The 16,570-nt window shown below is 38.1% G+C and overlaps 2 protein-coding genes across 2 annotated transcripts; one reads left to right on the forward strand and one right to left on the reverse strand.

Moving 5' to 3' along the window:
- Positions 1 to 516: 516 nt before the first annotated feature.
- Positions 517 to 8,898, reverse strand: LOC117290674 (COMPASS-like H3K4 histone methylase component WDR5A). Its single transcript, XM_033772195.1, has 8 exons — positions 8,310 to 8,898; positions 6,505 to 6,589; positions 4,261 to 4,399; positions 3,811 to 4,000; positions 3,235 to 3,375; positions 2,549 to 2,711; positions 1,571 to 1,663; positions 517 to 858 (listed from the first exon to the last, which is right to left on the reverse strand). The coding sequence occupies exons 1-8, from the start codon at positions 8,522 to 8,524 to the stop codon at positions 730 to 732; spliced, it is 1,155 nt and encodes a 384-aa protein (XP_033628086.1). The 5' UTR covers positions 8,525 to 8,898; the 3' UTR covers positions 517 to 729.
- A 354-nt stretch (positions 8,899 to 9,252) lies between these two features.
- On the forward strand, positions 9,253 to 16,158 carry LOC117290378 (guanine nucleotide-binding protein subunit beta-like protein 1). The gene is made up of 9 exons (XM_033771744.1): positions 9,253 to 9,399; positions 10,595 to 10,743; positions 11,611 to 11,733; positions 12,200 to 12,315; positions 12,584 to 12,694; positions 13,208 to 13,336; positions 14,091 to 14,176; positions 14,842 to 14,948; positions 15,972 to 16,158. Exons 2-9 carry the CDS (start codon positions 10,619 to 10,621, stop codon positions 16,147 to 16,149), a joined length of 975 nt encoding a protein of 324 aa, XP_033627635.1. The 5' UTR covers positions 9,253 to 9,399; positions 10,595 to 10,618; the 3' UTR covers positions 16,150 to 16,158.
- The last annotated feature ends 412 nt before the right edge of the window (positions 16,159 to 16,570 follow it).

Below are 16,570 nucleotides of genomic sequence, written 5' to 3' on the forward strand. Positions count from 1 at the left end.
TTAGTACAAAAAACAGCAAGTTATGTACAAAAACACTTCAAAAATATTTATACTGACTCAAGGAATGGAACAAATTACCAGAAGTTCAAACCTCCTGTCAACATTTGTAATTTTGGATTATTTAATTAAATGAATTCTGTCAACTGGACTAAGGGGCCATTCAGAATAGTCATTGTATGCAAGTCGCCAGACACACAAAGACTTAAAGACACTGGACACTATCGGTAAATGTCAAAGACCAGTCTTCTCTCTGGCTGTATCTCAACATATGCATTAAAGAACAAACCTGTGAAAATTTGAACTCAGTCGGGCATAGAACTTGCGAGATAATAACACCCTTGTCACACAAAGTTGTTTGCTTTCAGATGCTTGATTTCGAGACCTCAAATTCTAAATCTGAGGTCTCGAAATCAAATTCGTAGAAAATTACTTCTTTGTCGAAAACTACTCCACTTCAGAGGGAGCTTTTTCTCACAATGTTTTATACTACCAACCTCTCCCCATTATTTGTTACCAAGTAAGGTTTTATGCTAGTAATTATTTTGAGTAATTACCAATAGTGTCCATCGCCTTGAAGGCCACTTCAAGGTTATCTACACTCAACCATTTTTCCAGAGGTCGTTGCCACCTACTCCTTGGACTGGTAGAGCAGAACAGAAAGCACCAACTCCCAAACATAAATGAGTGAATTTGAATTTTGATTATGTAAACTTTGGATTATTAAATCTTTTACATTTGTTTCATATCCATGAAGTAGAGATACCTTGACGATCCAGCCACAAATTTAGGGACTGTGCCTTTTCTGTTATTGTCCAAGCAGTAGACGCCACGAGGGAGATCCACCAACCGGCCGGTTGTCTAAAGAAAAAAAGATGAGGGAATATGATCATTATATTATTTAAATATATGAATACATGAATACAAATCACAAGTGATTTAACTGAAAGGCATTGGACACCTTAGGTAATTGTCAAAGACCAATATTCTCACCTGCATAAAATAATAAATGGGTGAAAATTGTGGCTTAATTGGTCATCAAAGTTGCAGAAGAATAATAAAAGAAAAAACACCCTTGTTGCACAAATGTGTGTGCTTTCATTTTGGATGCCTAAATAGTCAACTATAGCTGCTCGAACTTGCTCCAAGTTGCAAGAAGTCTCTGCTAAAAAACCTTGAGTTCTTCATCAGCACTTATTCATCACGGTAATTGGTTTCATCCATAGATTCAGAGTTTGAATGCCAATCTCAGTATAAAATAATTCTTTTGATAACACCCCTTACCCCTCACACGGCGTGCAATACCCAGACGTCTTTTTACCCACCTCGAACCCAATCAAATGTGCACTGTGTATCTGAAACGCGCGTACGAACGTTACGTGTACGAAGATGATCAATAGTCTGTTGGGGTGTTACAAAACCAATATTAACTGCTTTAACTCGTGATACGCTTAAAACTCTGACTTCCTCAGTGATCCCCGGACCATTCCAAAATAGAACGCTCCGGGGATCACCTCGGGAGTCGTAGTTTTAACTATAGCACTCGAAGCAGTCAATATTTGTATACTATTACCTGGAGTGTTCCTCTATCGATGACCCTGACCATATTGGCATCACACCCTCCTACAGCGATGTTATCTTTACCGAGCCACTGTGCACAGTAAAGCTGAAGAGAGAATCAAATTAAATACATAAACTGTGAACACAAAAACTCGCTCAGCACAGAATAGTATTTCTTTAGCAGAAACAGGTTACCAGCCAAAATTACATAAACAAATTTGTCTAGCAGTATTTTCTCCTTAACAGCTTTATGAAATTGGGGCCTTCATAAAGACAACAAAATCAGAAACCAGATTCAAGTTAAAAGAAAATCTTTCCTGTCACTACATTTTGTTTTTACTGATTTAACGGGTCAAACTTTGGTTAAAAAAAAAAAAAAAATCAGTTGCCACTTTAATAGCCTTCCTTCAACCCCTCCAAGCCTGCCCCTCACATCAATAACACCCCTTGGCAGGGTGTGCACCAGTCCAGCCCAGTGTGGAGGCCTATTCAAAAAGCCACGTGGCTTCAGTTTGCTGGGTGCTGTGCTTGAGAAAGGATACACTGGTACATGTATGTGGTGGAGTGGAGAGCTGTGTAGATTCTACCTGGGCTTGGCTGGAACATGGAGGTAGGAAATATGGCTGTAGAGACCCCCCACTGGGTAAGTTGTAATTTTTGATATCTAAAAAGCCCCCCTGGGAGTAAAACAGACTTCTGGAAGTTTCACAATAAATTTGTTTCATTACTTTTGACCATCACCGAACCCCACTTTTCTGGGTCTTTATTTACAGTTGCATTTCTGGGCGAAAACTTGCATTAACGCAGCCTTACGCTGCCCTGAAATCATTTATAACCGTATAGTAAGATTAGGGATTGGTCCAACCCACTAATTTGTAGCCATATTGTAAAGTAGTCAGTACATGTAGTGAGTACTAGTAAAGTTCTTGTTGGAACAAAGTTGTGAGTACGCAAGCTGAGACACACATCAGCTGAAATGGTGAATTCTTACCAGTGAATTATTGAAGTCTTGGGGCACAGTGCGTATCGGGCTCCCTGAGGCATAGTCCCAGATCTGAAGGTTTAAATCTTTCCTCCAGGATCCAGTCACAATGTGATTATGGTACGGATCAATGTCCAAGGCATCACCGCATACGTGTGGCCCAATCAGTTTCCTGCCATGAAAATCAATCAAAATTAGGGAAAACGAAGGGAGATAAAATAATTTAGGGTTGGATTTACCTAAACCAGCCACCTTCGGATTAACAGGTCGGTGCTGTACAAACTGAGCTATAGTTGGCAGTCTCCTTACATGTATTTTTTGTCAGCATCTTTGTTCCAGTCAGATGTTATACAACCACTAAAAACTGCATAGTACATATTTTTGTGTAAGAAAGGGCAGACATCTCGAAACTCGGGCAGCTTTTTTGTTTCACAGGGGGCAAGGCAACGTACATTTTGGAAAGATTTTGCAAAAAGCACTTCCATAGAAAAATCTTTACGTCTTAAGGGAAACCTTTTGAAGGGGCACCAAGGCCAAGACCAGGAGCAACAAGAGGAGATGGCCTCAGCTGTGATTGTAACTCCAGGCATGACGGAGTTTGCGTAAACAAATTTAAAATGATTTTCTTTGGACAAACCACTGCGGGCCTCAAATCTTGGAACAGTCTCAACCCTGGAGTGGCCAACAAAACTTACCTTATTGAATGTTCAGTTCGGGTGTCCCAGAACTGCACAGTGTCATCCCAACCTCCAGATACAAACTCCTCTGATTTGTTGGGGTGAAACTTGAGAGAGAAGATGCGGGAACGATGTCCGTCCATCACATTCATGGAAGGACTACAAAAATAAAAGGAGTTCATCTATAATTAAAGACACTGGACACCTTCAGTAATTGTCAAAGACCAATATTCTCACTTGGTGTATCCCAACATATGAAATAACAAATTTGTGAAAATTTGGACTCAATTGGTCATTGAAGTTGCAAGAGAATAATAAAAGAAAATACACCCTTGTTACAAAAATTGTTTGCTTTCAAATGCCTAAAAGGGCTTCAGGTTTGAAGTCTTTAAATGTTTGAGTGAGAAATTACCTCTTTCTCAAAAAAAAGTAACTCTGTTTCAGCTCCAGGAGTACGTGTAGGTGGCAATATCTCCAAAAGCACGACCACATTTTGAAATTTGTAGACAATCGAACGGTTAAAAAAACCAAGGATGTACTTTCCCTATACTTTTAACCCTAGTTCTTAAAACTTTCTCTACACTTTCTACGTACCTCGGTTGACAAGTGAATATCCTCTTTCTGGTGTTATCATCGTATACATAAATCTTTTCATCGCAACCAGCAGTGATGTACATCGATACATCCTTATTGTATGCCACCGTTAACGTCTGCCGGTTCTCATGCGTAGTGTGGATGCACGTGCAGGTGGATGTGTGCCAGAATTTAACCATACCGCTAGCGTCTTAAAATTAAAGACAGGGTGCAAGATCAAAACATAAAAAAATAAAACACATCCGGGGGTATAAATTTGTACCAGGGTAGAGGTCCATACTGTGTTTGACAAAGCTTTTGAAGCGCAGTGGTAGCCAAGGGCTGTACTCCAAAGGGAGCTTGGAAAGGTAACAGGATTGGCCCAATGACCATCAGCTGTCTATTACATCAAACTCTTCCAAACTTAGGACAAACTACATGTACTGGTAATATTTAACATGAGAAACTTACATGTGGCTAAGAGTAGATTCAAAGACTTATCACCGGGTGTATAAGGTCTGAACAGGATGCTGGTGCATGGTAAATGAGCATCTGACGTCTCATCATCCACCAAGTTGTACAGAGCAGCACCGGTATCTGTTGCATACACCTTGAGCAAGAAATGTTCAGAGAAAAAAAATTATGTTAAATGCAAAGTATACCATAGGAATGATATCAATCAGATCTCTGGTGGGTTTTAATGCTGGTAATAGACCGTATTGAAATGACGTCACCGTTCAAATATCTGCCCTACAACCTGGCGTCTGTGAGCGTGTGCGTGTATGTGTGCGTGCTTGTGCCGCTGCATGCTGCGTGCTTCTTTGATGTACCAGCCTTTATTTCATATGCATACATGTAGTTTCAAATTTTACTTCAAATAATTAAACAGGATACAAAGTCCCTGTTCTACATGATGTAGGCCTACTTGTCTACTTAAATGCAAGTTATATATTTGGATTTTGGAACTGTTCCGATTGTTAAAATCCTTTGATAGATGTAGGGGTAGACAATCTGAGAAATCTTACTGCTCTATCTCCCCTCAGATTCAAATTTTGGGGCATAAAAACTAATAATTTAAAGCTAAAACTAATGATTACTTACTTCAAAGTGAAATGTTTCCCAAAATGCTTTAAAGGCAGTGGACACTATTGGTAATTACTCCGAATAATTATTAGCATAAAACCTTTCTTGATTATGAGTAACGGGGAGAGATTGATAGTGTAAAACATTGTGAGAAACAGCTCCCTCTGAAGTGACGTAGCTTTCGAGAAAGAAGTAATTTTCCACGAATTTGATTTCGAGACCTCAAGTTTAGAATTTGAGGTCTCGAAATCAAGCTTCAGAAAGCATGCAACTTCGTGTGACAATGGTGTCTTTTTCTTTCATTAATATCTCGCAACTTCGACGACCTAATGAGCTCAAATTTTCACAGGTTTGTTATTTTATGCATGTTGAGATACACCAACTGTGAAGACTAGTCTTTGACAATTACCAATAGTGTCCACTGGCTTTAAATACACCATCAAAAGCTGATGTAGGCTTCTAACCACACAATTCCAACTTTGAGTAATTTTTTTCAAATTTTTGTTTCCAGTTATTTTGAGTAAAACAAATTGACTCCAGTTAAAAAAAACTCAGGATTTCCACGAAAAATCAGGAAAATCATAGGCCTTATGTACATGTATGTGAGTGAAGCTGTTATTTTTTTAACGTTAAAGGAACACGTTGCCTTGGATAGGTCGAGTTGGTCTTTGAAAAGCGTTTGTAACAGCTTTTTATAAAATGCATATGGGTAGAAAGATGTTGTAAAAGTAAAATACAATGATCCACACAAACATGCCTCGAAAATGCACGGTTTTCCTTTTACCTCGTCGAATAACACGGTCGGCCATTAGTGGCCGACCGTGTTAGTTCGCACACAGTATAAAGAAAACCACGCAATTTCGAGGCAAACTTGTGTGGATCAATGTATTCTACTTTTAAAACATCTTTCCAACCATATGCATTTTATGAAAAAGGGTGACAAACACTTTTTATAGACCAACTCATCCGATCCAAGGCAACGTGTTCCTTTAATTTGTTAAACAAATTTAACACATAATATTATCTCGTCCAGGCAATTTAAAAACTTAACAAAGCTTGCATGCATTTATTTACGCTTGATTTGAGCTGATCCTATGACATACAGAATGTGTCAAGTTATTACAGAACTTCAAGAGAAACGGAAATAGGTTGTATTCATATAAAAATGCCTCCACCTGTTCTGATCTCACTTCACCTGTTTTTTTCTTGTTTATGAATAACTACGCTTTCAGCAAACATTGCAGGGGCCTTATTGCTGCTCTCTACTACTAACTGCTACTTATGTTGGGGGAAAGTGAGCGTGTGGTAACTCAAGAGCTAAAGATCAATCAATTATTGTGCTTAAACATGTATGCACAGTGTGCCATGTTCCCATGAGCAAAATCTGCACTGTATGCCAAATGTATATTTTTGTCTCAGATTTTCTGAGTTTTATAATGCAATTTTATGTGTGTTTTAATACCTGTAGTTGGTAATCGTCTCATAACTCATCTTTTAAACACGCTTGTCGTTAAAATAAAAAATGCTTTGAGCGATGCTGCTAGAAAAAACGAAGTAAAAGAACCAAGTATTTTGTGTCATATTTGCGGTGCGCAGACAGCGCCCTCTGTAGTTGGTATCTGAAACCCTTACCTTGATACTACCGTCTACAAATCCTGCTGCTAGCATCGTCCCGTCTTCATTGTAGCGACAACACATAACATCCTGCTGACAATCTCTGCATTATTGAAACAAAGATCAGAAAACAAAAGGTTAGTTTTGGTTTTACCCATACACTGGCTGCCATACACCGATGTGTGTAAGCACTGTATACTAAGTACTTTTCCAAGCTCTGTGCAAACAAATATCACAGGCATAATACTTCAGGTGGAATTCAAGTTCAAACCCGCGCCCTTTGCCAGCAGTGTCTTAAACTGTAGACCCTAACCCTAACCTAATATTCATTATTCCTGATGCAAATTTCTATTTAGAACAAAGGGTTCTTAAGAAGCTTCTTTACAGAGATGGGTTGGGAATAACCCTGATGACTTGTAATTTGCCAAAATAGTGGCACCAGTCCAGGCCTGAAACTACATGGAAGCAGCGATGAATGGCCTTTTGTTGTTCCTAATCATCAGTGTCTTTAAAGGAAAAAATGCCTTGGTGCTCCTGCCATTTCAACTATAATAAAAAAGCACCAGGCCTGCCAGTTACCCCTTTTGAAAATACTTCAGATTCAAAGTTAATATGTATGCAAATTCAGGTTACACCATCAATCAAGTCCAAACCTTATTATAAACATAAAGCTATTCTCCCATTACACTTACAGTCACAGTTCATAAACTTTATCTAAAGAGCTAGCCTGGTGAAAACTGACCATGGTATACAATAACAGAAGGCAACATTAGTGACACTGACAACTACGTTTTTTAATTAAATCTCTAAAGTAAACAGGAACAGTTGATGAAATGTGACCCTGTGTTACAGATTGGTAAAGGATGAAAAACAATCAAATGGTTTAATTTTAGTCCAAAAGCTTACTGATTATGAAGTTGTACTACTAAATAGGGACTACTAGAACAAAAACAATTTAAGATATTTCCACCCCCTCTTGAATGAAGTCATGTTTGACTCGAAGCTTTTACCTGAAATCCTATTTTGAAAAATGTAATTGGCTAATTTCGTCTGAGTGTTACCATGGTTACAACCAAAATTAAGGACAATGTGAAAGTTGTGAATGGTATTTCCCCTTTTCCCCTGGGATCACCATTTTCTCCAGAGATCATAGTTATTTCATGCCCCCCCCCAAAAAAAAAACGATCTCAACTTACTAAATATTCAATTTCAACCTTACATTTCATGTGAGACACTTCGAATAAAACTGTAAAAAGGTATTAGAATGCTTTACTGAGTGTACTGTATATAAAGCAAAACGAATTTTATATCAAATTTATAACAGGAGGAAGGACCAAGCTTAATCCGACCGCCCCTTTCACAATCATTGTGACCGACAAGTTTCTAGATAAAAAAATCTGTTTTTTTTATTCATAACATTGACAGTGGAAAATTTTCAGTTGGATAGTTCAGAATCTAAATGATACAATTATGATAACCCACAAAATAATTACAAAAAAAAGCAGGTAAATTTAAATGTGAAAATTCAAATTCACAATTATTTAAATAGTTCGACGTTTATGATTGTGTTATTACCACTTGAAAGCTAAGTTTGGGTACAAGTAATATTGACAAATAAATTACAATTTATTGTTAAGTTTGCATGATTGAGCCTATTTTTTTTTTAATAAGCCTAGTTGGTAGTATGTATTATTGATTATTAAGAATTGAGAAAAGAATGGGGACAAAACAAAAAATAGACATGTCTTTCCTTTCTTGCAAACCAGGTTATATTTTCAGATTGTCATGAAAGAAAAAAAAAACATTAATAAAAAAAAACTTACACAGTAGTCAGAAGACGCAAATTGCCCTCCGAGACGGGGTTCCGACGTGCCCGGTGCTCCGCGTCAAAGTCCCCGCTGGAGTTGAGCCCAGCCGCCGGTAAACTCATCACGCTGCTACGGGGAGTAGACCGCGAGCTCTTGGTCGATGACAAATCATCTGGAAGCTTTGACTGCCTCGCCACCCCAGCACCCGATAAACCGGCCAAGGCATACATGATGACTTACGAATTTGTTGGTTATTTATTTACTGCTCTCGGCCCCAGCGATACGGTTACAAGATGAAACACGGTACACCGGAGACAGGGCGAAATGAGTTCAAGAGTTCTCGATGTGGAGACCGGTGGTGCTGCAGCCCTCTCAAGAGTCGAGTACGTCCAGCGATCGAAGAGTCGGCAGAAACAGAACTTCAGATTGTTCGTAAACTCCAGGTAACCCCTTTTACCTTATGCTTGTTGGTTCCAATGAAAGCAGATCCTTCTTTGCGTTCTGCCACACCTAAAAAAACAACACTGAATTGGGTTGAGAACAATTAATTTAGGTAATTGGATATATTTTATTTTGAGAACTAGGCTGCACTTGGTAACGTTTGCCGTCGCTTACGACGTGACCTAAAGATAACAAAGGTCAAACTTGTATATTTCGTACTCTTCCATTTTAGTGTAGGGACTTACGATAACAATGCAGTACAATTTATGTTGTGCATGTTTTCCAATTATTATTATTATATTACCATATATTTATCAGCCTAATTGTTTTAGTATAACATAAATTATGTTGATATCTATTGATGGTATGGGCTTCAGTTAAGGAATCAAAATTCCAGGTGAAAATAAAACTTACCCTATTAAAAAATAATAGACTCTACATTTTTCTCTAAATTCCGGGTCAATCAGTGCGGGTCAATCGCGGGAACATTTAACTCAATCATAAAAAGTATCAACACACCAACTACATCTACAAGAAGTACATGGAGTATTGGTGCATGCAGGAGGCCTCTAGACTTCTACGTGTAGCTCTAGCCTACTCTACTTTCTTGTTTTCAAAGAATGTTTTCACTGTAGTCAGCGATTGGATCAGCATTGTTGATTAGGTGAATATTAAATTGTGACTAATTGATGGTTATATTTATGTTAAAAACATTAATTCGTCTTCATTTTTATTTAGTTACAAAAAAATTATCTGACACATTTTATTAACTCTAAACTTTTACTTTTTTATAATATAATAATACAAAAATTAATAGGCCTAATTATTAAATGTCTTTATATATTTAGTCATATAAATATGCCCTATTTTCAACTTATCTTATATAGTGTAAATTATACCCCTAGAATTGTGACTGAGGTTCAACTTTTATTTAATAACACTTTATTTGTATCATTAATTGTAGATATCATGTATGTAGTATTACAATTCCATGTATATATTATTTCTGGTAATCAACATAGGTGCCTGCAAGCGCCAGGAGAAACCTGGCGTTATTCTCTTGTTTTGGCACTAGCTGTAGAGTATAGGGAATGTCAGACAACTAGCCATCGGACTGGTTCAGATTAGTCTAGCCGTCGAACAATTCAATGGTTCAGACAACTTGACAAACTGTCTGTTCAACTGTTGGGCAACTCACGCTCGCTGATGGACAAGACAAGTTGATGAATGTCAGTGGTGTTCGCATGACACCAGCGTGCCCATGAAAATGTAATAGGTCTAGCCCTAGGCCTAGGGGATTTGTACAGGAATTTTGTGTAAACATGTCAGTGACCGAGATCACCCATTCAAACGTCGACTTGTCTCAGCCATTCGTTGAATTGTTTCGACCCCGAGTTGTCTCAACCGTTGAGTTGTCCAAACTGTCAAGTTGTCCGATGGACGAAATGTCTGAACTCCGCTGTGGGGGCCTCAAGCTCAAGTGGGAAATACTACAAACTTCAGGACTTAATTTTGTCAATTTCTGGGGATCATGATTGTCACAATATTTACAGATTCATAGAGATGACTACAGACTAAGGCCGTGTCCGAATTGGCGACTTCGGCTACAGCTACGGCTAGATCAGCGCGTCTGTCAGTGTTGAAGAATAGCAGACGCGCGCGCCCTAGCCGTAGCTGTAGCCGAAGTCGCCAATTCCGACACGGCCTAGTATTATTACAATTTAATTACTTCAATTGTCAAATTGTTGGCATGCTAAAATGAACATACAAATTTGACACAGATGTTACAAGGTGTATGGAAAGCATTCTCGCTGTTTATTTCTTTGTTTAACTTGGAATATATATATATTTTTTTACAGTTTAGGGGAAGTTGCAGCCAGAGGATGTCTCATGAACCAGAACCACCTTGTCCTCCAGATCCATTGTTTGTGCTTCGAGGTTCCAAGGATGCAGTCAATTGTGTGAGATTCTATAAATCCACTGATGAGAAAGGGAGATTATTATCAGGGTAAGATAATAATAATAATAATAATAATAATAATAATAATAATAATAATCTAGTGGCCTCTTGTCATAGCGCTCATATCCGTCACTCAATGATGCTCAAAGCTCTTCACCATTCAGTATTTTCCTGCAAGGTATGTCTGGCTACATTTAAATTAGATTAGACCTTTTTCTGCAACATAGCACCATGTAACAGGTGTCGAGGTCCCTATCGGATAATGTCATTTCAGTTCATCTTTTCTGTTATTATTTATTATTATTACTATTTTTAAGTATTATTTATACGGGGTAGCCCCATTAGTCCCAAACCACTGTTTTCCCTGGGGGCCCTGTAGAAAAACAATTTTACACAGAAAAGGGAGAAACAAACATAGAACAAACCCCATAAATACTAAAACCACCAGGAACAAAAGCAGAGAAAACAAGGCAAAAACTAGCCAATTAGTAGAAGCGAAAACAAAAAAACAATGACTTAATAGGAATTAAATTGCAGTCAAGGTGGCTCATCGTGCAATCGCTCAGGCAAACCATTCCACAAAGAGGAACCTTTGTAAGAAATGCTCTTTTTGCCTTTCTCAGTCCTCACTTTTGGCACATACAACCCATTACTCTCTGCATTTCTGGTGGAATAATTATGCCTTATAGCCTCAGGGGAAAATAAGTCTTGTTGATATAATTTGGGGAGTAACCATTGATGGCATTGTGAATTAGTTTGATTTTTTAAAACTTCCATCTACTTCCATCTACCTGTTGCTCTTGTTTGAGCGTAATAGTTCAAATCTTGCTGCCATTTGCAGTTGCGGCCCCTATTGTCTCTAAAGGGTTTAGGATATGTTGTACAATGGTACAAAGGCTTTGTTTTGATTTTCAGTTGTGGGTGCGGAGAAGTGAGACTTTGGAATCTTGAAACAAGGAGAGCAGAAGCAGTTCTCGATGGCCACAGTGGCAAGAGTGTGCTGTCAGTTTCACCATTAGACAAGTCCCAAATTGTCAGGTAAGTTCCTAGCTGGGCCCAATTTCAAATAGCTGTGAAGCAGAAAATACCGCTTGACAAATTTCTTTGCTTAGCAAAAAAATTGAATGGGGCACCAGTCACAACAATGTAAACTTAACGTAATTTTTGCTGGTAACCTCTTTCTGTTTTCTGTTCTTTTTGTTGCTTACAGGCTTCATGGAAGTTGTGTTGTGTTACAAAGTATCAATAGGGAGGCTGTTAATGACAATGGAAAGAACAAAATAATTTTCTCCAGGGATGCATTTTTGAGATGTGTGCTCTGTGTACAGGCCTCTTGCAGCCACAACTTTAACACTCAAGTTGGGACCAGTCCCAACTATAGTTGGGGCGCTTGTCAAGTTGGAACGAAACAGCGTTCTTGGCTTGTACCTGAGATTCCTTGACTTCACAACCAGGATTAATCAAAGCAAATAAATTGTATACAACCCCTTTTACCTCCATCCAGCCAGGGTCGGGATGGTCAAATCTTAACATGGGAGACTGCAGAAGGCAGGCGTGATGTCATATCCTCCATAGAAACTAATGGGTTAAGCTTCTGCAGGTGCAGTGTTTATCAAGAAGGTAAATTCAACGTGAAAATTCTATCCTAGTCCAATTCCTGGAACTGCAAGCAGGCCACTGAGGCCATGGCCTCTGTTTTCCCTGGTCTTAGCCTTGGTCCCCCTTCAAAAGATTTCCTTTTGACTTTTGAAGATTTTCCTATGGAATTTTAATACCATAGGAAAATCTTCAAAGTTTTAAAATGGCCTTGCCCTTTCAAAGATGAAATTCCATCCTAGCTTCAGCAAAAGCTACCAATTCAAACAGGTTCTTATGTCAAATTTTACAGGAAGCCCTCTTGTGGCAGCTCCAGGCCAGGACTCCGATGTCCATGTCATTGACCTTCTCAACAAGTCAACAGTCTGCTCATTGAGGGCGGACAAAGATGTCAAGGCATTTGGTGAGTCTTACATTTGTATCCCCCATCTTAAAGGCACTGGACACCTTTAGCACTTGTCAAAGACCAGTATTCTCACTTGGTTTATCTCAACATATGCATACAATAACAAATCTGTGAAAATTTGGACTCAATTGGTCATCGAAGTTGCAAGAGAATAATGAAAGAAAACCACCCCTACTGCCAGATGCCTAAAAAGGGCTTCAGGCCTGAGTTCTTTAAATATTTGAGAATTTACTTCTTTCTCAAAAACTATGTTACTTCATAGGGAGATATTTCTCACAATGTTTTATACTATCAAAAAGCTCTCCATTGCTTGTTACCAAGTAAGTTTTTATTCTACAAATTAATTTGAGTAATTAACAATAGTGTTAAGTGTTTTTAATTTAAATGACAGCATTTCCTATATTATTTTCCCAAACCTGTTTCTGATATTTCTAAGAGGCCAAAGTCTGCTTTATTAATACAATTTTGTTCTCAAGCTAGATGGCAAACTTTACTTTTTATGTTCTACAGGTATGCCAATGTGTATTAAGTTCATCTCTGCATCGAAGCTGCTGGTTGGCTACGAGGCAGGCCAGGTTGCATTATGGGATATCAACACTCGGAAAATGCTGGCCAACAAAAAGTTACACAGCGAGCCAGGTAAATGTTTATTGTTATGATTGCTCAAAGTGTGTGAGTTATCCATAGAGTTATATATAAGAGCTAGAGGGCGCACGAGATGACAAGCGCGTCATTCTGCACGCAAGTTGAATATGAAATACACGTTTGAGGTTTTTTTTTATTGAACGCTCACGCGATGCTGTTTGTTCAACTTACAAAATGGCCGCACAAACACACGCTGTTAAATGCCAGTTTTGTCAACTTAGAAAATGGCCGCCTGCGCGCATGCCGGAGAGCGTATATAGGCCAGTGCGCCCTCTAGTTCTAATATATAACTCTATGGAGTAATCACATCTCAGGGCTTGAATTTGAAAGCTCATAATTTTTACTGGCCCAGAATTTTTTTTACAAGCCAGACTTTGACTTGTGGTTTTGTGACTGTACATGTAAATCTATTTTTAATCATTGAAAATGTGGTTGACATCCTTGCTACAATAGTCTTATAGTTTCAAATGGAATCTTTCCATACATAAAAAAAAATCAGGAAAATCAAAAAAGCATTTAATGTACTCCGTTTGATTTCAAAGAAGTTTTTTTATACTAAATTACCGATGTGAATTCTCATTAGAGTATAAAAGTTTTTACAAAGTTATCTCCAGTTATTTAACTTTCGAAAGTTGAGCATTTTTGTGGGTATCAGTAGTGGCAAGGAGTGCTGACTAGAATGTGTGTGATTTGATAGTTTCTTTTTGCCCCTGTTCTGATACTTCCTAACCTCTCATTCATTTTCCAGTAATGTCACTGGACTACTCCATTTTGTCAGAAAGGGGTGTATCAGGGTCAGCTGATGATAAACTATTGACATGGACATGTAAAGAGGTAAGGCAATCATTCTTTCCCGACTCCCACTGTTTACCCCATGGAAAATTAGGGTTTACAATTCTGTAGCTCAAATTTAAAGGGAAGGTATCTTAAAATAAATGGAAACGTTTCCTTGAAATACTTGTCCCTAAATGTTGTATTTGTTTTAGAAATGATTATAACAGTTTGTTGATAGTAAAGAAATGTTTGAAATAGTAAAAAATTAAAAATAAAAGTGGTTTTAGATTTTTTATTTTTGAAAAACTATCTTCTTAAAACTCTGACGACCAATTGAGCTAACTTAGTGTATTGCAACATTATGCATAAAATAAAAAATCTGTGAACATTTAGGCTGAGTTGGTCATCGAAGTTACAAGAAAATAATGAACGAAAAAAACACCCTTGTTGCACACTTATGTGTGCTTTCAGATGCCCGAAGTCTTTTCAAGATTCAAATATTTCAGTGAGAAATTAAGACAAATTCTAAAAAACTCTATTACTCCAGTAAGTTTTTACTCTAATATATATTTTGAGTAATTACCAAAAGTGTCCAGTGCCTTTAAATTGTCACAGGTTTGTGAATTTCATGTATACAATTGGCTCACATAAAGGGTAGATATTGGATGACAATTTTAAATGTTGTCCATCGAGTGCTTCAATACATTTTTTTTTTTCCATGCAAGGCTGGTCTGACAGTTACATCAGAGTCGACTTTAACCAACCCTGGACTCTCTGATGTTTGTGTCCGTCATGACAATAGAATACTGGCTACTGCAGGTTGGGATTCACGGTATGTATGTATGAAGGAAAGTCACATAGTGACTTGCCACACATTATATGGAAAGGTTTGCGGTAAAACCATGTAGAGACTATCTCTAAATGAGTTGGGGTGGTTCTGAAAAGAACCGTTGGTTTTAACTCAACGTTTCGATCAGTATGCACTGATCGTCTACTTTCACCAAAAGACAATCAGAGCATACTGATCAAACTGTCGAGTTGAAACCAACAGACATTACATGGTGTTACCGCAAACCTTTCCATATCGTATTTCCACCATGCAAAGTTTCGAATCCTACTTGCCACACATTCATCCCACAAATTACCTTTCCACTGACTGGTATCCTTTACAAATGATCATTAAGCCTGGGCGACTAGTGACATTTACTACTTGACTAGTGCCCCCTCATTAATAGTTGCGACTTTGACACTAGTCAAAACTAATTTTTAATTACCAATATGCATTGCGGCATATTGTTTGACGCAGGCGCAATAAAGACAAATTCATGCTGAAAGGATTTGAAGGATTGTGCCTCTGATGCCCGATTGTAAATAAGTTATTATTTTGATACTTGTATGCTGCACGCAGGATGCCCTCTCTAACTGTCATGACGTCATGTGCATAAGGTCTATTACCCACTGAAAGAGTGTTGTCCTAAAAACTTGACTCAAAGCAAAACTCACCATAACAATAGAATCAAGTTCCTTTCATCATTTATTTAGAAAAAGTTACACACCAAATTTATTATGAAGACATTTGTTGTTTTAAATAAGGCAAAAATGTACACAAATTTTGAGCACAAAAAGCTTGAAGATGGGGGGAAAATTATAATGACATCACTGTCAAAATTAAATGACATCACTGTCAAAATTATTATCTGCAGAGTTAAATTGATGAAGTACTGGAGTAACTTAATCAACCGGATTTGGTTTACTTCATTTTAAGTTTCATCAGGCAACTCATTTTATGAGGATTATGAAACAGAAACAAATTCACTTTAGTCTTGACTTTTTTCTTTTTCCCCCCCCCCCCCAGGATTCGAGTGTTTGGTTGGAAAAAGTTGAAACCCTTAGCTGTCCTGAGCTACCATCGTGCGACCGTCAATTCTGTGTCATTTTCTGAGCCTCTACCTTCATTTAACTTCTCCCAACTACTAGCTGCTGGGTCCAAGGATAAACACATCAGTCTCTGGTCATTGTATAACCCAAGTTGAGAGCCGCAAGTATAAAACATTGGACTATTAATGCCAGCCAAAAATCAGTTCAAGACTTTAATTTTGTTCATTTCAATTATTGACTCTGGTTGTGAAGTCAAGGACTCTCAGAAAAGCGAACTTAATCACCGCACTAGCCCAAATGGAAAGACAGGAAAGAAGTTTCAGTTTTAGATGTGGGAGAAAAACCCTAGAGATTTATTCCAGGGAAACCCCACACATTCAGGTAGGGACCGAAAACTCAATCCAGATAGTACCCCCTGTTGGGATTCGAACCAGGGTCACAGAGGTAAAATGCAATGTCAATATCTCTCTGTTCCACCATAATGGAAACAACATTTATTCAGGATAATTATTGGCACAAGGTAGTCCACCAACAGAGGGCTCGATAGCTCAGTTGGTAGTCATATTAATCCGGAGG

Source organism: Asterias rubens, chromosome 5, assembly GCF_902459465.1.
Source record: "Asterias rubens chromosome 5, eAstRub1.3, whole genome shotgun sequence".
NCBI classification, from domain to species: Eukaryota; Metazoa; Echinodermata; class Asteroidea; order Forcipulatida; family Asteriidae; genus Asterias; species Asterias rubens.

Coding starts and splice junctions, on each gene's coding strand:
- LOC117290674 (XM_033772195.1), bottom strand. CDS start 8,524: ATGTATGCCTTGGCCGGTTTATCGGGTGCTGGGGTGGCGAGGCAGTCA. Junction 2,712..3,234: donor CGAACTGAACATTCAATAAG/GTAAGTTTTGTT, acceptor TTTTCATGGCAG/GAAACTGATTGGGCCACACG. Junction 859..1,570: donor TCGATAGAGGAACACTCCAG/GTAATAGTATAC, acceptor TTTTTTCTTTAG/ACAACCGGCCGGTTGGTGGA.
- LOC117290378 (XM_033771744.1), top strand. CDS start 10,619: ATGTCTCATGAACCAGAACCACCTTGTCCTCCAGATCCATTGTTTGTG. Junction 14,177..14,841: donor TGACATGGACATGTAAAGAG/GTAAGGCAATCA, acceptor TTTCCATGCAAG/GCTGGTCTGACAGTTACATC. Junction 14,949..15,971: donor ACTGCAGGTTGGGATTCACG/GTATGTATGTAT, acceptor CCCCCCCCCCAG/GATTCGAGTGTTTGGTTGGA.